This window comes from Pagrus major, chromosome 13 (genome assembly GCF_040436345.1).
Source record: "Pagrus major chromosome 13, Pma_NU_1.0".
Classification (NCBI taxonomy): domain Eukaryota; kingdom Metazoa; phylum Chordata; class Actinopteri; order Spariformes; family Sparidae; genus Pagrus; species Pagrus major.
In genome coordinates, this window is record NC_133227.1 from 23,370,577 (window position 1) to 23,393,594 (window position 23,018).

The 23,018-nt window shown below is 41.0% G+C and overlaps 2 protein-coding genes across 4 annotated transcripts; both read left to right on the forward strand.

Annotated features, from left to right (window-relative positions):
- Nucleotides 1-2,205: 2,205 nt before the first annotated feature.
- On the forward strand, nt 2,206-7,575 carry oatx (organic anion transporter X). 3 transcript variants are annotated; one of them, XM_073479903.1, is made up of 16 exons: nt 2,206-2,232; nt 2,356-2,510; nt 2,790-2,808; nt 3,183-3,256; nt 3,363-3,492; nt 3,661-3,764; nt 3,934-4,088; nt 4,199-4,367; nt 4,444-4,567; nt 4,671-4,786; nt 4,945-4,999; nt 5,165-5,324; nt 5,953-6,061; nt 6,216-6,294; nt 7,061-7,188; nt 7,428-7,575. In XM_073479903.1, the coding sequence occupies exons 1-16, from the start codon at nt 2,206-2,208 to the stop codon at nt 7,573-7,575; spliced, it is 1,752 nt and encodes a 583-aa protein (XP_073336004.1). The 3 variants fall into 3 exon arrangements, with proteins under 3 accessions (XP_073336004.1, XP_073336003.1, XP_073336005.1); XM_073479902.1 differs by lacking the exon at nt 2,790-2,808 and having other exon boundaries at nt 2,356-2,512; nt 3,172-3,256; XM_073479904.1 differs by lacking the exons at nt 2,790-2,808; nt 7,428-7,575 and having other exon boundaries at nt 2,356-2,520; nt 7,061-7,192.
- A 3,094-nt stretch (nt 7,576-10,669) lies between these two features.
- pwwp2a (PWWP domain containing 2A) lies at nt 10,670-14,799 on the forward strand. The gene is made up of 2 exons (XM_073479628.1): nt 10,670-11,687; nt 12,768-14,799. The coding sequence occupies exons 1-2, from the start codon at nt 10,717-10,719 to the stop codon at nt 14,707-14,709; spliced, it is 2,913 nt and encodes a 970-aa protein (XP_073335729.1). The 5' UTR covers nt 10,670-10,716; the 3' UTR covers nt 14,710-14,799.
- The last annotated feature ends 8,219 nt before the right edge of the window (nt 14,800-23,018 follow it).

Here is a 23,018-nt window from a genome sequence, read left to right on the forward strand (position 1 = left end):
TACATAATTGTTTTATGTTAATGTGTTTTATATATTATTGTTTCTAAATATTTTAATTTGTTTTCAATCCCTGTTAATGTGTTTCACACATGGACATTTTCTTGTGTTTTACAGATTATATTACTTATTCATGTATGTGTCATTTTGTTTTATATCGCAGGTGATTCGATCTATGTTATTGTTTATGTAAATATTGATTGTTATTGATGTCTTCTATGCATGTGTGTACATGTTATGTGTTATATATATGTGGTTGCTTAATGTGTTCCATATATTATTGTTTCTGTATGTTTGTGTTAATGCATGTATATGTGTGTATATTTATATATATTTTTCAACAAGTTTGTTGCATACACAATGTGTTTTTATGTGTTTCATTTTGCAATATGTTTCATATGTGTTGAACACGTGTCTGTCCCTTCAGTCCGTCTGCTGTGTCCTTGTCGTGTCGCCTGGAGCTGAAACCTGCTGAGACGTTTGTTGTTTGAAACTCAGTCGGATGAATTCCAGGAGAGAAAAACTTCAGAGACTCAGCGAGAAGCTGGGACATGAAAACAAACTCAGAGGAGGAGTTTTTCACGAGTCAAAACCCTGCAGGAGGAGGTCTAGGAGAGTTTTGAACAAATGAGATGTTACACTTCCTGTTGCTGCTTGCAAATGAACTGTGTGAGGCCTCTATTGTGAAAAACTCACCGGAAGTCCTGGGTGACAGTCTGCAGCTTCACTCATTCTGGTTTTATTAGGGTTAAGATTTCATTTATCAGACCGAAGATAGAGAGAGAGAACACGCAACCACTAACTGAAACACAAATGATTGTCAAACCAGGTAAACAAATGGGGTCAGTTGTGTAAACAGTGTCTCTCAAACACAGATAGAAGACACCAGGAGAGAGACAGACAGGCAGGCAGAGAGACAGGGAGTTGGTGCAGTCACTTATTAATGTTCATGTGTCTGTCAACTACATCTTCACTCTCTCCACCCATCTTTCCACCTGTCTCTCCATCTCAGACCTCCAGTCACCCGTCAGCCTGCAAACTGTGAGTATGTTTTCAGTCATTTCTAGAGAAAATCCTCTTTTCATTCTGTTTTCATTTTGTTGCAGCTGCAGTAATCCTTTAAGAACTCTCACCAGACTCCATGCAAATATTTCACCTTTTTAGAGTTCACTGTAAACCACTGCTGCAGCACTTCTGTTGAGTTATAGATAGATAGATAGATAGATAGATAGATAGATAGATAGATAGATAGATAGATAGATAGATAGATAGATAGATTAAAAAAAACAACTATATACGATATATATAAAAAAAAAACAATCAAATACTATGTACAATAAAATGCTTAAGTAGCTATAAAATAAAATACTGAGGTAGAAGAGAAAAGGTAAGAGGAACATAAGTGTTTACAGTAATAATTATTTAAAGCGCATTATTTGTGTGTTATGGGGTGTGCGTAATAAAGTCTGATGGCACCAGGAGGATTTCCTGTGCCGTTCCTTTAGACAGCGGGGTTGAATGAGTCTGTTGCTGAAGCTGCTCTTAAATTTGTCCGGAGTTTTGTGGAGGGGGTGAGAAGCATTGTCCATTATTGCCAGCAGTTTTGCCAGCATCCTGTCCTCCGCCAGGGTGACACGCTAAGAGCCAACAACAGACTCTGCCTTCTTGATGAGTTTATTCAGTCTGTTGGCGTCCCTTGCTTTGATGCCTGCACCTCAGGACATAACGATACGACAAACGTACGACAAAGATTTTTGAAGGACTGATACAGGAGAACGTGCAGTGGGTTTTAAAGGGTTTAAATGGTTGTGGACACAGTTTGGGATAGCTTGGTGGAGGTTCGGAAAAGTTTTTGTGTTTCACTGTTTCACCTTTGAAAACTTGTTTTGTATTTTTTTTTTAATTATTATTATTGTATATGCATTTTTATACATTTGTCTTGTGCTCAGGTTCATTCAGTTGGAACCGGACCTCAAATCCTGAAAACACAAGACATCTGTTTGTATTATTATTATTATTATTATCATTATTATTATTATTATTATTATTTTTATTATTGTTATTGTTATTGTTATTATTAAATGAACACCTGTGTTGGTGGATGAGCTAAAGACATGAACAAGAAGTTTTAGAAAATATTTTAATACATTTAAATTTGCACCTAAAAATATAAGAACGACATTAAACTGAAGACATTGGACTGAAGAGATGGGCTTCGGTGATCTGCTGGAGCAGGTGAGTGACTGTGCTGTTCCTAATTATTCTGATATTAGTTCAACTGAACACTGGTCCAGGTAGACCAGGTGTGATGCAGGTGTGTAACATGTGCTTACTGTCCCTTCTGGTTGCCATGGTGAGGTGGGCGGGTTTGGCAGGTACCAGTGGCTCCACGTGACTCTGATTAGTTTACCTGGTTTGATGATGGCGAGTCAGAATCTGCTGAACAACTTCATCTCAGGAATCCCCACCCACCACTGCAGCCTGCCGGCCAATCACAGCCTCTACAACCTGTCGCACCAACAGGTAACCTGTCTGTCTGAAATTACATGACACTACCAGGTGACCGGTCTGTCTGAGCCAGTCTGACATTACCAGGTAACCTGTCTTAAGACAAGGTAACCTGTCTGACACCTGTCTCACTAATTGGTAATCTGTTTTACTACCACGTAACCTGTTCGACACTAGCAGGTAACTTGTCTCATGACAAGTTACCTGCCTGACACTACCACGTTACCAGTCTCACTACCAGGTAACCTGTCTTACCACCATGTTACCTACCTGACACTACCAAGTCACCTGTCTCACTACCAGGTAACCTGCCTGTCACTACCAGATAACCTGTCTCACTACCAGGTAACCTGTCTCACTACCAGGTAACATGTCTCACTACCAGGTTACCTAGCAGTGTCCGTCTGACACTAGCAGGTAACCTGTCTCACTACCAAGTGACCTGTCTGACACTACCAGGTGACCTCTCTCACTACCAGGTGACCTGTCTCACTTCCTGGTAACCTGTCTCACTACTAGGTGACCTATCTGTCTGATCTGATTAAGTAATGAATCAGCGTACTACGGTGATGGCTGAATGTGATTGGTTTGGTTCTTTGGATGAACGTGATTGGTTTGGTTCTTTGGATGAACGTGATTGGTTTGGTTCTTTGGTTGAACGTGATTGGTTGTTTCAGGTGGATGACGGGCAGCTGCTGAAAGCTTTCATCCCACTGGACTCTTCAGGAAATAGACTGGACCGCTGCAGGAGGTAAAAGCTTTTCTGTTTTGTTCATTCTCTCTGTGTTGCATTGTGTTGATGACTACATTTCCTCTGACATCACAGCCTGTTCCACTTGTGGTTGTCTTTTATTCAGGTATGTAGAGCCTCAGTGGCAGCTGTTAGTTGCCAACAACTCAGCTAATGTTAGCCAGCTAGAGACAGAAGGATGTTTGGACGGATGGACGTTCGACCGCTCCGAGTTCCTCGCCACCACTGTCTCTGAGGTAACTGCTCACTTCACTTCATTCATCAATGCTGAGGCTAATGAGGTGGTGTTTGTTAACAGGAAGTTGTAGTGATCTTTAAGAAGGCTGAATTGATCCTTTAGGACACTTACATTCATTTCACTGTTTCTCTATCTCCCTGTCTGTCTCTGTGAATCTGTCTCTCAGTGGGGGCTGGTGTGTTCTCTACGTCCTCTGAAGCAGATGATTCAGACCATCTATATGGGCGGAGTTTTAGCAGGAGCCATCATCTACGGCGGCCTGTCAGATAGGTGATACTCACCTGTTCAAACTGTAAACACACATATAACCATCAACCAGTAATGATTGTAGGAATGTTTCCATGTTTTAGTTGCATCTTCTGTCCTGAGCGTCTGTTGTAGGCACACTGAAAAATCAAACCAATCAGAATCTTTCTCTCTGTCCCTCTCTTTCTCTCAGGTTTGGTCGGCGGTCGGTCCTTATTTGGTCGTACCTGCAGCTTGGTGTGCTCGGTTGTAGCTCCGCCCTCTCGCCTTCATACTCCGTCTACTGCATTTTTAGATTCCTGTCTGGGATGGCGGTGTCAGGAATCATCCTCAATGGAGTCTCACTGAGTACCTGTCTACCTTTCTGTCTGTCTCAAACTTCAGGTTTAGTCTCCAACCCGATGACATGTCCTCAGAGGTCAATCAACCTGTCTGTCTATCTACCTGTCTGTCTCCAGAGGTGGAGTGGATCCCGACCAGAGAGAGGACATTAGTGGGCACGCTCACCTCTTTCTTCTTCACATTTGGTCAGATGATCCTAGCAGGGCTTGCCTATTGGCTGAGAGACTGGAGGAAGCTGCAGTTAACAGTCTGTGCCCCCCATTTCTTGTTCTTCGCCTACAGCTGGTCAGTGTGGACTTTCAAAATAAATGTCTATATGTCTACCTGTTTGTTCTAATTTTATTGCTCTCTGATTGGTCAGGTGGTACTCCGAGTCAGCTCGTTGGTTGGTTCTGAAACGTCGATCTGATGAGGCATTAAAGAGTCTTCACCGAGTTGCTCGAATCAACGGAAAAGCAGAGATAATCGATAAGTTAACACTGGAGGTAACCTGTCCGTTTGTTTGACTAACTACCTGTCTGTTTGTCACATACATAGAGTTTTGTGCTACCCAATCAGAAGCTGAGATCAGTCCTGTGTCACCTGCAGGTTCTACACTCTCACATGCATAAGGAGATCGAGTCGAGTCGTTCTTCATTTACAGCATACGACCTGCTGAAGACCAGAGGGATGAGACGTATCTCCATCTGTCTGGTTGCTGTCTGGTCAGAAAATACACCTGCTTCACCTGATTTTATTCCCATTTATTCATTTATACTTATTTATTTGTTTATCTATTCAGCAACAACAAATACAGCTTCAATCTAAACCACAATAGACAACAGAGAAGATTTGAGAATCAGCAGTTTGTCTTCCTCTGCAGGTTCTCAACCAGTTTTGCGTACTATGGTTTGGCAATGGACCTGCAGAAGTTCGGGGTGAGTCACCTGATTGAAATTCAAATCAGATAATATGATCAGTATGGATGGGAAATATTACCATGGTGATGACGTTTAAGTGAGTCTAATGTAGTCACCTGTCTACCTTTGCTCTCCTCTTATTGGCTGGTAAATACTGAGCTCTCTTCCTATTGGTTGTTCCAGGTGAATATCTACCTGATGCAGATCATCTTTGGAGCTGTTGATTTTCCCTTCAAACTAATAGCTCTGGCTTCGCTCACTTACCTGGGGAGGAGGATCACTCAGGCAGCCTGTCTCTTCCTGTCTGCCCTCATCATCTTCGCCAACATCTTCGTCCCCTCAGGTAACGAACACTAATCCACCGTAATACATAGAGTGCCTGCCTCCAAGGCTGCTGTGACGTCTCCGCTGTGAGACTCGTGTTTGTGCAGGAGACCGGAGATGAAGACGTTAATGTCTCTGCGTGTTCAGTAGTTTTGTAGTTTCTGACTGAATCCCTGTGGTTTGAAGTTTGTTTTCTCTCCTTCGTCCCCGTTTGTACGTTCAGATATCTGCTGTATTTTACTAGTTCGCTTTTAGCTCTTTCGGGAGTTGTTAAGTTAACATTTCACAGGTTTTTTGCTACATAATAAAAGCTTTTCTGTAACTAAATAATGGGGGGCTTTTATTGTGAAGAATTTATAGGAAATTAAATGTGTTTTCTAATGAATTAGTGGAGCTGCTTTTCTTCCATAATATTGTGGGAAGGAAGTATTTACAGCTGCTCCTTTGACCATTATTAAAGACACACCACCAAGCAGGTAGCCCAGAATTTCAGTCCAGGAGCTGACTGTTCAAGAACCTGCTGTCTTTGTAAATCAGGAGCTGAACACATTCAAAGCAAACCACTTTGTACACCGTCACTGCACTGATCCAAATTCTAACCTGAGCCCCGATACCCCCTGAATCCTCTCCTACCGTCCCTACCCTAGACATGCAGACCCTCAGGACCACTTTGGCATGTCTTGGGAAAGGCTTCACCTCGTCTTCCTTCACCGTCGTCTACTTGTACACTGGAGAGCTCTACCCCACGATCATCAGGTGAAACTAATGGTTCAGATCCCCAGAAACCCACTGACACAAATCTTTGGTTTGGCATGTAGGAGAAAAACACCAAGATAAAAACCAACCTAGTGCTGGATCAATCTGTAAATGTATTGATCTCATGATGTGTGTGTGTGTTCTGTGTTTGCAGGCAGACAGGAATGGGCTTCGTCTCCACCATGGCGAGAATCGGCAGCATGGCGGCCCCTGCTGTTCTCATCCTCGACGAGGTGACGTCACTTATCCAAACCTCATTAACAAATCACAATATTAACGTAATTGATCAATGAATATAGGTTTTCTTCATACAATCCATGTCATCAGTGGTGTCATCGAAATGCAAAAACAGGTTAGTAATGCATGAATAATCAATAGACCAAATTCTCACGGTGGCCATTTTCCTCTTACATCACACTCAGGGTGGGAAAAACACAAATGTTGTACTGTTGTGTTCTAGGGTTCAAGTCATATAAATGTAGGTTATCTTAAATTGTTATCAATTTACTGCTTCCTGATTGAGCAACTGTAAAGGAAAGTGACAATGGAAAGTTAAATCTGGAGGGACATCAGGCCATATTTCAAATTAAAACTACAGGTTGGATAACTGACTGACTAGCTTCAATTAGACAACTGCTAACTTAAGCATTCAACCACATTCTAGTTAACGATTTGATACAATACAATTAGGAAAGGTATAGATTAATTCAGAAATATCAACACACATCTTGGAGACATTTGTCTAAACCTGGAAGTGAAACACACAGTATGTAATCAAATGGTAATGTTAGCTAGGAAGCTTTTGATTGATGACATCAGCTAACGAGTTATCACATATGTTGTTTTATCTTGGAGCCGAATGACGGTCCGTCTGCTGTCATGAGCTGCTCTTTAACTTTCTGTCTAAACAAAATCAGCTCACTGAATCTCTGCATTTGTACTGAGATCAGTCCTGGTAACTAATGCTAACAGTACTGATGGACTGACTACATTTCCCAGGTACTCCCTGCTCTGCCCAGTGTGGTGTATGGGGGGGCGGCGGTGTTGGCTGGCTGCTTTGCTTGCTTCCTGCCAGAGACATTGAACGTGCCGCTTCCAGACACCATCGAGGATGTAGAGGAGAAATGGTGAGCAAGCAGCTAGCATCAGTAGCTTCATTAGCGGGTGTGTTAGCATCATTAGCGTCATTAACAGCTTTAGCTTCATTAGCAATGTTGGCTTCAACCCCCACTGAAATATCAGCGCATAGTGATGCTAATGCTAACTAGCTGCTGGGCTAGTTACAGTGCTGGTCGTTGTCATCAGGCACCTGATCAATGTGTAATAAATTATTAAACGTCATTAACTGGAAATTGTCTGTGTGAAGGTCTGGAAGAAAGCCCGCCACCCAACAACAAGAGGGCGTGTCATTACATGAAGGCGGAGCCTCTGAGAGTGGGGGTGTGGTCTCAACAGAAGGCGTGGCTTTAAAAGAGCTGAAGGATGCAGAAGGGACTGGACTCAATGCCCTCTGACCAATCAGACAACACCGGACAATGCCAATGACAGCTGGATTGAACCTTGACCAATCAGATGGCTGGACTGAAACTTGACCAATCAGAAGGCTGAAGTCGTAAATGAACCAATGAGAATCAAAGAGAGGCACACTTCAGTAGCAAAGTTTTTCTATGTTCCAGAAAATTAATTTTACTGAAAAAAATTAACACAATTTATAACATTTCATTAAATAAATGAAATCAGATATTTGATTTATTTTTTATTTTTTATTAGATGTAAATGAAGCCACATCACAAATGGTGTTATATTGTCTGAAACACATTTTAAACCGTTTCTGTCAACATTAATCAGTAACTCGCTCTAACACACAACAGAACTGTGATTAATATCAGATTAGACGATTGTTGTAGTTTCACACTGTAAGAACCAGTTTTCAGAGATAAATATTAATTAGATCAGATGTGTATCTGTCATTGTCTCTGGTGTGGCGCTGTCTGCGGTGTCTGTATCTGCGGAGACTGCCATCTGCCTGTATTTTCTTATTTGGTTAGCATTAATACTGTGTACAGGATATTTCTGGACATCAGCATTCTGGAGAAAGATATGCCAACGTGCTGATGTTTGATGACCTGGGCATGACACTCAACAATCAGTTATCTTTCTCCAGAATCACCTACTGCCTCTGGTGCGTTTACAAACAAGCAACTGAATAAATCCTGCGCAGTGTGCCTTTAATACTGCTCGTCTATATTGATGTTCTGTGATGTTTGTGTGTTTGGGAATGTTGAGAGAAAGGAAGCAGTGCTCAAGACTGTCTAATATAAAACAGTTTTGAACAAAATATCAATAACAGCTGTGAGGTTACTTATATATAACTATACTGTAAGTACGGTTCAAACAGCAGGTGGTACCAAACTGTTTTCTGTTCATTAGATTAAACACAACTTTATTTATTTTCATTCAGGTTTTAGATGTTGACACACAGGATGTCTCACAATGGTTCATTATTTATTATGTCTTTTAATTAATTCAACATGTTCAGACAGTTTGTTTAGAAGAAGAAACTGCAGGCAAGTTTGTGTTTTTTTGCTCAGATTATTTTCACACCTACATAAAAATACTATGCTGATACTTTGTCTTGCAGGTAATCAGATTACCTGTTTACCTCTACTTTATCAATGTATTGACGATGAAATGTGCTTTGAGACAGTAAGACACTGATGACAATGAACAACAACAAAGTCAAGGATAAAAATAATACACAGTTTATATAAAAATAACAGACACAATTATTAACTTTTTAAAACGTTAATAAAATCAAAATACATGATAAATGTTGCTGTTAAATACTACCAGGTTAAGAAAAGGTCTCAGTTCAGACTCTTCAGTCAGGTAAGAGTACAAATACTATAATGTATAAATACTCCAATACACAAGTATTTGCTTCAAAATGTACTTAAAGATAAAAATGTTCCCTTTGGTTTTAATGGCTTTATTTTAGTATGAGATGCTTAATTTTGATGTAATAACAGGCAATCAGTATTTTAAAGTAACAGGAAATGGAAATCCTGTCGTAAAGAACCTTAGAGTTGTACCTGGGTACATATACTCAGTTATTTCACTACTGGATATTCTAGTTAAATTGATTTTTGTATTTTCACACAAAACAAACAGAAGGTAACCCAGAAACAAACCAAATAAACAGGTAAACTAAAATGTTTATATGTAAAGTGTTCGTAGTGTTTATACAGACTGAAATTCCCTACAGTGCACAATAAATAAAAATGTTAAATGTTTACCTGGAGTGCACACAAAAAACAGGAGTTAGGAAAAATAAAAACAAAGATATCTGTTTTTGCAAATTAACCCTTCAATGTAAAAATTCGGATCTGAACATGATGATGTCTGAGGGGACACTGCCCTCTGCTGGTCCACACATGCAGTGGATTCGTCATCAAGGATCCTAACATGGTGTTAATGAAGGAGTTTTCCTTCCCCAGGTGGACCAATTAGAAAGATCCTACTTACCTGACAAAAATATAAATACACATTTGAATGTTTTTGCAATTTGTCATAACTCACTCTAAACCTTTTACAGCTGAGAGAGTCATGACTGACTCTTTGGTGTTTTATCAACCAAACAATGACTCAGTTAAGAAAATAATCAGCAGATTAATCGATTAATTAATTAATTCAACCTTTATTTAAATCTCGAAGAATCATTGGGCATACCCTCATTTCCACTGATCATTACATTTTCTTATGATAATGTGATACCTGATATGAAGGTTAGCAAGGTGCAAAAATTGATGTGAAAACATTTGAGATGTCTAAATGAATGTGAGAATCATTAGCTATATCTTCACATGAAAATCAAACATTAATAATCAGTTAGTGTCTGACTAACTGACTGACTAATATTCTGCCTGGCTGATGGTCCCTCTGTTATGACTTTTGGTCAGTATTTTTTATTTAGTGGTAATAACCTTAACAACTCGTGATATTAAAATCTAACCTCCCATTGATTATATCCACAGTTTAGTCATATATATCCATGAACAAAAGCTCACAGTTCGTTGATCTGCATTGGTTTGGTGAATTCTGCCTGTCTGATTATATCAAATATGTTGATTATTTTACATCAGGTTGTTGATTCACAGTGTTAGATAAATTATAAGGGAAATACAGAATATTACCAGAACTATACTTTATTATGCTTGTTTTTTTATTAAACTTGCTGGTTTTCCTTTAATTTTACGGTATTAGGGGCTGGTTTTTTGATCAAAATGTGTTTTTGTTTTTTTAAATTGTTAGACATTAATTTCAAGATCTGTTTTTTTATCTGATTGAACTTAAGCTGCTGTGAATTCTGCTCAGAAATATCTGTATTGATCAGCTGCAGACTGACCACCAGGTACTGATTGATCAGATATCGGCTGTTTTTTTGCCTCTAGTGTTTTTGTTTCTTGTAAAAACAAACGCCCCCTGGCGGCTGGCTCACGCCTCACAGACTTGGACAAAATCATCCAATCAGAGATCACGCTCGCCGTCGTTTCATTTGAGTGACAGGAACTCAGACCAATGGCACTGCGCCTGCGCAGCTGGCAGTGTTGTGGGAGGGCGGGGCGAGGCGCTGCTCGGCAGCATAGCGGAAGAAAATGGCGGCCGTGGCTGCAGAGCCAGGAGCTGCGGCGGTTCAGACAACAACAATAACCGCGGCTGCGGACGACGAAGGCCCATCAGAACCGGGCCTTGACGGCCAGGGACTCTCAGGATCCCTGCTGGAGACCGACGAGCCGCGGGAGTACGGCCCGGGTGTGGAGTTGGTCGTCCCCCGGGTGGAGGATGGTGGGGACGGGGAGGAGCGCCGCCATGTCAGGCCGGAGCTGGAGCCCGCGGCGGGAAAAGCGCTCTCTGATAACGCCGTTAACGATGAACTGATTAACAGCTTCCCGGTGGACAGGGTCAGCATGGACCGGTTCTCCCCCGGAGTACCGGGAGATCCAGAGGGCGGCGGGAACGTATCGGTGCAGGCGGTGTACCGCAGCATCCTGGCGGACCCGCAGCCTTCCGCCGTCTTCCTGCACTCCTTCCCGGCTCCCCCACCCGTCACCGAGGCCGGGCTGTCTTTGGCGGAACCGGCGGAACCGACCACCAACGTTACGACGGACAGGGCTGAGACCGCGGATCGAGACAGAGGGTACACGGCTCTGGTTCAACCGGAGCTTAGGCCCGACCCCGTGGAGGACGCCATGTACGACGGTAACGCGGAGCGGTTGTCGGTTCTGGACAATCTGGATCCAGACATGGGGTACGGCAAAAACTCAGCCGGTACCGAGGAGATGCCGGGCCGCGGCTTGCGGGACTCCTCCCCGCCCTGCCGATCCCCGAAGAGGCGACTAATGATGGACACCGTGAAGCAAGAGAAATCCGCTGGAGAAGACTCTTCCCGGCCGGAGCCTGGATCGGAACACGGTCTCGGTGCTCCGCCCTTCGCCTCTGTGCAGGATCTGAGTCCTGGGTCCGAGGTCCGGGTCTCCTTGGACCACGTCATTGATGACGCGCTGGTGGTGTCCTTCCGGTTGGGTGAGAAAGTGTTCTCCGGGGTGCTGATGGATGTTTCCAAAAGGTAAAGTTTTATTAAAATAAGATGTTAAGTTACTAAAAGATGTAGTTTTTAATCACATAAAAATGGTCTAATCTGATTTTATTGAAACGTCAACAATTCGTTTAATAAATAATATTGTTTCTAATTGCCTCTTCAATCTGAACATTTTGTGTTTTTCTATGTTTAATGAACTAAATAGTTTGTAATTGCTTGTTATATTGATGTTTTTGTCTTTTCTAATGGCTATTTTAGCATAGAAACAGTAGACTATCATTCAGACACTGAATGTATTCATATTTGAATATTTTGTGGGCCTCAAAAGACGAATATTTAGGTGAATAAAACCTCCATTTAACATGAAAGACCGTAACTCCTCATGTGTATTTTGACTGCACCGAGTCCAGTTTCTGTGGCAGGTGGTTCCTAACTTTTGAACAGTTGTGTATAATGTAATGTATAATATGACATACATTATAATTCATTTGAAGATGTCACTGAGATGGACATTTTCTCTATTTTCTGGCATGAGGACGATCAGAAGTATCATTTTTATCATCAATTATCTGTATTTTCTGTATTAACGTCTTGTTCTAAAAAATGTTATTGGTCAACTAACAATCCAAAAATACTCTGTTTACAATCACACAGTTGTCTCAATTGATTAATTGATTATGAAAATACCTGCTGATATTTTCTTAAGGGCTGATTAATTATTGATATTTCCAATTCCAGCATTATTAAATCTTCCATTGTGATGTACATCATCAAACATTTAAACTGATTACCAAAGAAACACTCTCTACTGCAATTCAAAGCCTCCTTAGGTTGAGAAAAGGCTGTAGTGAGGAAAAGTAAGGACAAACCAAGTGACTAGGCGAGGGCTCAATGGGTGAATGGGAAAATATAAATGTTAACTAATATCCTATATGTATTCATATCAAACATATATATATGTGAAGTATAAAATGTCCTAATTTAATCTGTTTAACCAGAGGTTTAGTTCCAGTCAAGAGCTTTAGTTTTAAGATCAGATCTCAGGTTCTCATACCAAATCAGCCCTTTTATTTGAGTTCTCACCCTGTTTTGTGTGTGTGTGTTTAGGTTTGGACCATACGGTATTCCCATCACGGTGTTTCCCAGACGGGACGACCGGAATCGCCCTCCGATGCCTATGCAGTCACAGCCAGTTACCAGCGACGACCCGTCCACCAAACAAGAAGAGGTCACCACCAATCCCACATCCTCACCCCCTCCCCATCCTCACCCCTGGACCTCCAAACCGCCACCGCTGTTCCAGGAGGGTGCACCATACCCTCCTCCTCTGTTCATCAGGGACACCTACAACCAGGCCTTACCTCAGCCACTGCCACGCAAGATCAAGCGGCCAAAGCGACGCTACCGCTGCGAGGAGCCAACCTCTATCATGAACGCCATTAAGCTCCGCCCCCGCCAGGTGCTCTGCGACAAGTGCAAAAGCGTGGTAGCATCAGGCGGGCACAGGGAGGCCCGACGGGGTCCAGTGGATCTGAGGGGTGAGGAGGCGTCCCGGCGGCGGCGACAAGCTGACGGCCCAATCTCCTCAGAGCTCAAACGGCTAAGGAGCGACGACAAAGGGGGACGTACTGCAGTAGACAGACGCTCATCATCGGGGATACGTGTGTCATCTTCATCATCATCTTCCTCTCGCCGTGTCCTGAGGGGTGTGGCTTCATCTTCATCCTCGTCGCAATCCTCATCCAACCGCATGTGTCTGAAGCTGAACTCTAAGAAGGTTCTGTCCAAAGGTTCTGCTGTCGATCGCTCCAAAGCACGGCAGGTTCTCAAGAAACTAGCGAGGAATTCTCAGCCACCGCCGGCACATCGACGGCCCAAAGACCAGAACCAGAATCAAAACCAGGGTCAGACCCAGAACCAGGACCATACCAAGGCTGTGACCCGAGCTGCAGCCCTGCAGAACCACAACCAGAAGGTCCACTTCACCCGCCGCCAGCACCTCAGCGGCGCCACCGTCAGCTCGAGCTCCCACACGCCTCTTCCACCAAGAATGCGTCTCAAACCCCAAAGGTATCGTACCGACGATAGCCAGGTGCCCTGCTCCTCCTCCTCCTCCTCCCCGACAAAACAGAGCGCACGCTCGTCGCCTCCCAAACCTGCTTTAAGCCCCACCCTCACACCCACATCTAGCACAGCCCTGCACGAAGCCCCGCCCCCGCCCTCAACCACAGCTCCTCCTCCAATGCCCGAATCCACTGCAGCCAGTGTTGCCATGGAGTCACAGGAGGTCTGTCCCCCTGAGGAGGAGGGGGCGGAGCAGGTGGAGCAGGGAGAAGGAGGAGATGATGGGCAGGTGGAGGATCCTCCTCCCCGATCCTCCTCCCTGGACTCCTCTCACTCAGAGTGCAGCTCCACAGAGACCTTTGATCTCCCTACACATGGAGAACCAACCTCCTCCTCCCCCCCTGTTCCCACTCCCCCTCCCTCCTCTTCCTCCTCCTCTTCCTCCTCCTCCTCCTCGTTAGGGCATAAGTGTCCCACCTCCTCCTACCCTGCCACCCCTCCCCCCAGAGCTGATGGCGAGGAGATGCAGGCCGCTGGCGAAGAGGAGGATGGAGGTGAAGTGAAGAGGCGTCGCAAGTCTTCCACGTCCTCCTCCTCCTCCTCGTCTTCGTCCTCCTCCTCTGTGTTCTCCAAGTTGGTGTCCAAGTGTTTGCTCCCTGATGGGCGGACAGTGTGTGTCGGCGACATTGTCTGGGCAAAGATCTACGGTTTCCCTTGGTGGCCAGCGCGCGTGCTTGGCATCACAGTGTCGCGGCGTGGCGACACGGGGCTGGCAGTGCAGCAGGAGGCACGGGTGTCCTGGTTTGGCTCTCCCACCACCTCCTTCCTGCCGCTCACCCAGCTGTCACCCTTCCTGGAGAGCTTTCAGTCACGCTTTGACAGGAAGAGGAAGGGGCCGTACCGCCGCGCCATTGCCGAGGCTGCCAGTGCAGCCAAACAGCTGACGCCTGAAGTCCGGGCGCTGCTCACTCAGTTTGAAACGTAGCATCAGCTACTGCTTTCCCACCTCCCCACCCCTTCAACACATGCCACGCCCCTTCCCCTTTGCCCGCCCACTACAGGAAGCAGGAGGAGCTTGTCGTTCCCCCTCCTCAGACTGATACCTGTCTGTCTGTCAGAGACTAATGCAGACAGATGGACAGTGCTCATGTTTCTGTTTCCTGTTCTTCCAGTTTGGAGGAGGGGGCGGATGTTCAGAGTTACTTGTCAGTGTTCAGGGGAGCTGTGGGCAGGGCTTACTTCTAGGGTTACCTTCCCGGTCTTCATAGAGGTCATCAGTTTCAGGCAGGTGTCAGTCAGCAGCAGCGTTTCCAATCGCCTCACTGTCACAGCGTTGTCGATAAACAAAGTTCAAACCCCAGTGAAAAAGAAAAAAAGATTTCATCAGACTACATATGTCTAATTTACAGTGTGGGTTACAAACTGGCGGTGTGGTTTAAAGAGTAGGCTGTATCAAGCAGTGAGGCTCTAATGAAAGACGCTGTACAGATGCGTTCATGGGAAATGTAGGATCCAGTCTATTGTTATCTCACTTAAATCACTGGAGCCCTGCCCTGAAAACTGAGCCTGATGATTGGTTGACGGAGCTGCGTGAAATGATCAAACAGCTGTATCAAGATAATGTCACACATTTTACATTGATTAGAATCAGCGATGTATTAAAAAACACTAATTAAGATCCATATGGTAGCCCTAAGCTGACACTGGCTAAACCATGCTCAGCTGTACTGAATGCAATGAGTTGATTATTTTAAATACGATTGTTTAAAACGATTGATCAAAATGTCAGACATCAGAATCTCAGATTTAAATTACTCTGTAAGTCCTGAGTTAATGCTGTAGAGGGCTTTGGCTCAACATGCTTACCCCTCGTTGGTCTGGCGGTGTGAAACGCTGTGACATGCTGACATGTCACTTCCTGTTGTGTTGGTTCTCCTGAACTCCCACAGACTAAAAACATTTACTTTATATTATGTTTCTATTTACTTAAAACTGTGAAACACAAGGTTATCCAAACTGAGGCCAGGGGGCCCAAACAGGGTCCATATTTCTTCTGATTGATACAAACATGAAGTGTTTGGTAAGCTGGGTTAGATACTCTCACACAGTCCGCGGTTCAGTTCCCATGGCAACAGAGCTCCTACTGAAACAATGCAGACTAAGAGCAAAACTGAAACAAGTTTAAATCAAGTCCCTGTATCGGATCAAGTCCCTGTAATGCTGTATGAAATCAGGTCCCTTGTATCGGAGTAAGTCCCTGTAGTGCTGTATGAAACCAGGTCCCCTCTATCAGATCAGGTCCCTGTAGTGCTGTATCAAATCCTTTTTGTCAGATTCCTGAGAATGTCTCCGGTCACCAGTCTGTTACAAAGCTACTCATGTTTGATCAATCAGATTTTATGATCAATTATCAAACAAAGTAATGGTCACAGATGATCAGTGTGTCATTGATTAGAGAAAATTAGAAGCTCAGAGATGTTTTATGCAGGTGATGTCGGTGATGTCTCCATCGCTCTGTGTTTGAGACCCTGGACCTCAGTTTATTAACATTTGACTGACAGACGGACAGGTAGGACAGGTAGGACACACTGACTGTTAGACAGGACAGCTGCTCTGCTCTCATGACGATGATGATGATGAAGATGAAGGTGGATTTTCCCTCTCTACTGTTTGTAGTGTCAGCTGTCAGACTCTTTTTACCGTCTGTTTGCAGATCAGAGATCCTGAATTTAAAACAAAAAAACTGTTGGGACAAAATAAGTGAAACACACGGACAAAAATAAAAATGAAAGAGAATCCGTCTGAGAGTCGATCTGTGTACTTGTTTTTTTCTGATGTTTTAAATCTATTAAAAAAATTGTCAAACTTCTCTTTGAATCGTCATCGTCGTCATTTAAAGCTTCATTCTTCTTCTGTGGGGATTTTACCGCAGGGGTCACAGCGGTGCCTTGCTCAGCAGCACGCTGGTTGCATACCTCAGTCAGACTTTCTCACCTGCAAACAGATGTTTGGTAAACGGGTCTCCAGAGTTGTTTTTACCAAAAATATCAGCAACGTTAGAATAATGTTTCTGTTTTTATCTTCAGACCTGTTCAGAACTCTTGAAATTTCTCGATTTTAGAGACAAACTTGATTTAATGAGACTGGAAAAAAAAACAAAAAAACTAAATTATCGGATTGGTTAAAAGTGTTAACATTTACATAATGCGTTGCTGATTTTAAGTAAAAAACATCTCTGATGATAAGAGTGGGAAAATACCAGTAGCTACTCACTAAATATTAGAATATATAATCTGGAGCTGGGTAAATACTGCTCGTTATCAGCAGGTATGGGTTAAATTGCTAACTGCTGGATGTGTAGATAAGCAACTTTTTGCTGATAAGTTCAACATATCACTTTAAAAGTGATTATATGTTTATGATGTGTTTTTTAAACACTAAAACATCAGTTAGCTTTAACGTTAATATAACGATATATGTATCAAACATATACATCAGCAATCTGGAATTAACTGAACAGAATATTAGAGGGTTATAAGTGCAACAGCTACAGCTTCACATCCATTAATCAACAATCAGGTAGCATCGAGGAAAATATTAAAACAGTTTAAAGTTTTAGTCTCATTACAGAAAGATTCATTATCTCAAGTGAAGTTCAATTTAAAAGAGAATTGGTTTATATAAAAATCTATTTATCGCTCTCTCTGATGACATATCAGTGACATAATTTCTTTTCCCCAGTATGGCAAAGTCATGACCCTTCATATTTTGCCTCTTGTTAGTTGTTGCCCTGATTAATTTGGTTGATTATGTTAAGGCATGATGAGTGAGATTTTCATTTACTTTGATTCGCGTTTGTGTGACTGTAGCTTCAGAATATCAGAGTTAACCAATCAGAGGCGGAGAATGGCGGGTAATGTCTTCGTCATCCTGGAAAATAAAACTCTGGTGACATCATTGGTGACACCTCTCTCTTTGTCTCTCTGCAGCACGACTCTGAAGAGCTGCTGATGCTGAGAATCCTGCGCTGTGATTGGCTAAGAGGCTGTTGGCGGAGCTAGAGCAACTGATGACCAATCACATGGACATAAATAATCAATAATTATTTAAGTGAAGAGTTTATATTTATAAAGAGAAGGAAGCTTATGCATCAGTTTTGTCTGATCACTGAGCGTTTCCATGGATACTAGACTCAAACCAATGACATCACATGTTTTATTTTGCGACCTCCAATCAGCAATCAGACCATTAATCTATCAATCAATCAGCTCACAGATTAATGTTTATTGTTAAGCGATAGGTCAGGACATCTTAGCTTAGCTTAGCACAGAGACTGGCAATGGGGGTTAGCTGTTAGCCAAGCTTAGCACAGAGTGTGGCAGTCGGGGGAAAATGTTAGCATAGCTCCAGTCAGTGTGATTGACAGGTGGTTTTTTTCACTCATCAGGTGTAGAGACAGAAATGTTCTTCAGCTTCATGTGTCAACAGGTGTATTATGACCCCTGCTGTGGGATATTAAAACGTTGCTATAAAGTTAATATAAATATAAAAATTTCCCTTGAATATGCTTGAATAATTTCAGAGAAAACTTCACATTGAATTTTAGCTTGAGTTTTTTAGCCGCCAATGATTTATTGGTTCTAGGTTGGGGTCAGGATAAGATGGCATCTGGGTCCACACCTGGACCAGTGTCCACATAGTAGTGACCTCGGGGGATGGAGGGGGGTGACAGGTCAACAAGGGGGATGGATTTTTGGTAATTTTGCTAACAAGGGGGATCACAGTCCCCCTCAAATTTACATGAGGGACATGTCCCCACCACTTTTTGATCAGTTTTTGTTTTTTTGTTTTTTTTTGTTTTTTTAATTAAATTGTTGATCACTAACGAAACATCAATATCACATGATACCAAGAACGTTATACTATTGGCTCATTCACCTTGTAAGAAGCTGGAACCAGCTGAATTCTTACACAGAGATAAACAAAACAATCATTTTGAACCCAACTATTTTATTTTAATTATTGATTCAGAATCATAATGATGTTTTTAAGCAAAAGAGTATCTATGTATTACTTCTTTTTAAATGATTGGTCCACATACAAATGTTATCAATATGACCTTTAATGAATTTTGCTGTGCCAATATGCAATTTATTTCCTGCTATAATTATCTACTCTGACCTCATACGATCATCTCATTACATTGCCTCAAAGTTGAAGACTATGACTGAGCCCTTATGTCCCACCACTTTTAAACCACAAAGTGACGCCCTTGTAAATCGCCTCCTGGTTATACAGACTTTCTAACTTTTTACACAGACCTTAAAGATTCTTACCTCATCTAAATCCTGCTCCAACAGAGATCTAGATTCAGATTAATTCAATAACCAGCTGTTTTTTGTTTGTTTGTTTTTACTCTGAACAAACCCCAAATTGATGGAGTTAACCTGCTGTTGACTTTTAATGATTAATATATAAAATTGTGACAGTTTATAAAACACAGGAACCAGGTCCTGTAGAGGAAACAGGTTCAGAGTTTGAACATTTTTGTTTCTACACCTAGGAACTAGCAGTCGGTTGTAACAGCTGTTCATAAGTTCAAATTTAGCCTCATGGTAACGTTAGTGCTAACAAAGTGTTCTATCATAACTAAAACAGGTTGCAGCTCACAAACTAGTTACATATCGAAATTATGAAATAATTACACCCACTAACCTCCAGGTGTAGCTAATACCGCTTTTCCACCAAAATTAGCGGGTCGGCACAGGTTTTTTAAATGCAGGTCATCCTGCTAAAAATTGCCTATTGACCCCATTCCCACACCCTGCAGGCAATCCAGCCTGTCTGATTTTTATCTAAAGCGTTATGTGACATTGTACGTCACTGACGTCATGTTTAATGTCACGAATGTGCCAGAAACAATTGTAACAGGAGAGAAAACAACAATAGTGAAAGAAGCATCTGTAAAACGCTGGATAAATTATTTTGAGCATCACAACCCCCGCGAATTGACTCGTTTCACTATCATAATGAGCCATTTGGTCCAATAACTTGGAAAGTCTAGAAGAGCCGCACAATTCAGGCGATTCAGGTATTTTTTATACACAGGAAGTCGAGTTTTGTTGGCTTCTAAACACCACTGAGCAGCTCTCACAGGAATGAATGGGGCTCCGCCTCCGATGCTATGTCCAGTAATAAAGTGTCTTTGAATAGACCGCATCCCCAATTCCTTATTTATTTACGCGCCACAACCGACTGTTGATAATGCATCATCACTTCGCACAGCGGAATTTAGCGTGTTTACCCGGGTCTTACATTTAGATCAGTGATCAGCTGAGTTTACACAGTCCCATTGCACACAAAAGCATGATCTGGGTGGGTTTAGGTGGTATTTTTGACCAGTGGAAAAGGGGTATAACTGAAATGACCAACAAAGCTAACATAAGCATGCTAATGTCTGACCCATTTAGAATAAAAGAGGTAGGCTTTAAAAGGAGTACAGTCAACATATCTGACCTGAAACTTGATAAATCCTGTTTAATAACGATAAAATCTGGAAGATTATATATTACATTTCAGGAAATTACACCTCAAACTATTAAATGTTATGCTAATAATGTTTGACTAAATAAGTAGCTAAATATCACCAGTTAAGCTTGCTAAAATCAGATATTTCCCTCTGACTGTAAAGTTTATGAGTACTACTAACTCTGAACACACCGGTCTGTCCATTTATGCACACAAAAATTAAACAAATGCATACATTTACAAAGACTTGGTTAAATCTCTGAAACTTTTTTATTTATTTTTTTTACTTTTTGGAAATTATACTAGCAGATGTCTCCTAGCCACAGATTTACACATCGCTAGTCTTTATCAGCTGAGACATTTCTTAAGTTGAAATGGCGCAACCTGATTTAGTAAATGATTCATTCTAAGTCAGTAGTCACTGAAAACTTATATTGGCCATTTTTGTTCAGGATTTATGAAGAGCTGCTGCAACGCAGAGTCCTGATCTGCAGTCTGAACTGGTTTAAACTGGTCTGAACTGGTTATCTGAAGGTTATTCTTGGTTTGAATCATCTGTCCGTCCTCAGGCGTTTTATTGCTCTGCTCTGAAAATGATGCAAATATGTGACGAAAATCATAGAAATTATTATTATTATTATTGTAATATTGTGTATAAACTTCAGATGATAAATGCAATAAAAAGGCTGCATGTGTGAAACCAGTTTTGTTGGATTATTGATCAGTTTTGGATTGGATTTGTTTTTTATTTTTATTAGTTTATTTAATCACGTTTTCTTTGCAGAGCTGTGTTTTGTTGTGATGGGGGAACAGGGATCCAATCAATGTGGATAACGAGAATGTTCATTAAAAATGCAAGGAATAAACACAAAGGCAAGATCAGATCGTTTATTATCTAGATAACATATTGGGATACAGATCCAATTCAAAAACCACATTTAAACGGGAGTGAAAAAAAGTCTTATTAACATAAAGTCACATGATCATAAAGTCTCATTAACAAAGTCTCATTAACATAAAGTCACATGGTCAAGAAGTCTTATTAACATAAAGTCACATGGTCATAAAGTCTTATTAACAAAGTCAACGTCTCATTGACATAAAGTGACAGTCTTAGTAACAAGGTTACGTGATCATAAAGTGTCATTAACATAAAGTCACATATCATTAACATGAAGTGTCATTAACATAAAGTCACATGGTCATAAAGTCTTATTAACAAAGTCACATGGTCATAAAATCTCATTAACATAAAATCACAAAGTCTCATTAACATAAAGTCACAAAGTTCATTAACATAAAGTCACAAAGTCTTATTAACATAAGTCACATGGTCATAAAGTTTTATTAACATAAAATCACAAAGTCTCATTAACATAAAGTCACAAAGTCATATTAACATAAGTCACATGATCATAAAGTCTTATTAACATAAAGTCACATGATCATAAAGTCTTAGTAACATAAAGTCATATATCATTAACATAAAGTCTCAAAGTCTCATTAACATAGAGTCACAAAGTCTCATTAACATAAAGTCACAAAGTTTCATTAACATAAAGTCACATGATCATAAAGTCACATGATCATAAAGTCTTAGTAACATAAAGTCACATATCATTAACATAAAGTCTAACATAAAGTCACAAAGTCTTATTAACATAAGTCACATGGTCAAAGTTTTATTAACATAAAGTCACAAAGTCTCATTAACATAAAGTCACAGTCATATTAACATAAGTCACATGATCATAAAGTTTCATTAACATAAAGTCACATGATCATAAAGTCTTAGTAACATAAAGTCACATATCATTAACATAAAGTCTCAAAGTCTCATTAACATAGAGTCACAAAGTCTTATTAACATAAAGTCACATGGTCACAAAATCTTATTAACATTAAGTCACAAAGTCTCATTAACATAAAGTCACAGTCTTATTAACATAAAATCACAAAGTCTCATTAACATAAAGTCACAAAGTTTCATTAACATAAAGTCACAAAGTCTTATTAACATAAGTCACATGATCTTAAAGTCACATGATCATAAAGTCTTAGTAACATAAAGTCACATATCATTAACATAAAGTCTCATTAACATAAAGTCACAAAGTCTCATTAACACTAAGTCACAAAGTCTTATTAACAAAGTCAGTCTCATTGACATAAAGTGACTGTCTTATTAACATAAGGTCACATGATCATAAAGTCTCATTAACATAAAGTCACATATCATTAACATAAAGTCTCATTAACATAAAGTCAAATGGTCATAAAGTCTTATTAACATAAAGTCACATGGTCATAAAGTCTCATTAACATAAAGTCATATGGTCATAAAGTCTCATTAGCATAAAATCACAAAGTCTCATTAACATAAAGTCACAAAGTCTCATTAACATAAAGTCACAAAGTCTTATTAACATAAGTCACATGGTCATAAAGTCTTATTAACATAAAGTCACAAAGCCTCATTAACATAAAGTCACAAAGTCTTATTAACATAAAATCACAAAGTCTCATTAACATAAAGTCACATGGTCATAAAGTTTTATTAACATAAAGTCACAAAGTCTCATTAACAAAGTCACAAAGTCTTATTAACATAAGTCACATGATCATAAAGTCTTATTAACATAAAGTCACATGGTCATAAAGTCTCATTAACATAAAATCACAAAGTCTCATTAACATAAAGTCACAAAGTCTAATTAACATAAGTCACATGATCATAAAGTCTTATTAACATAAAGTCACATGATC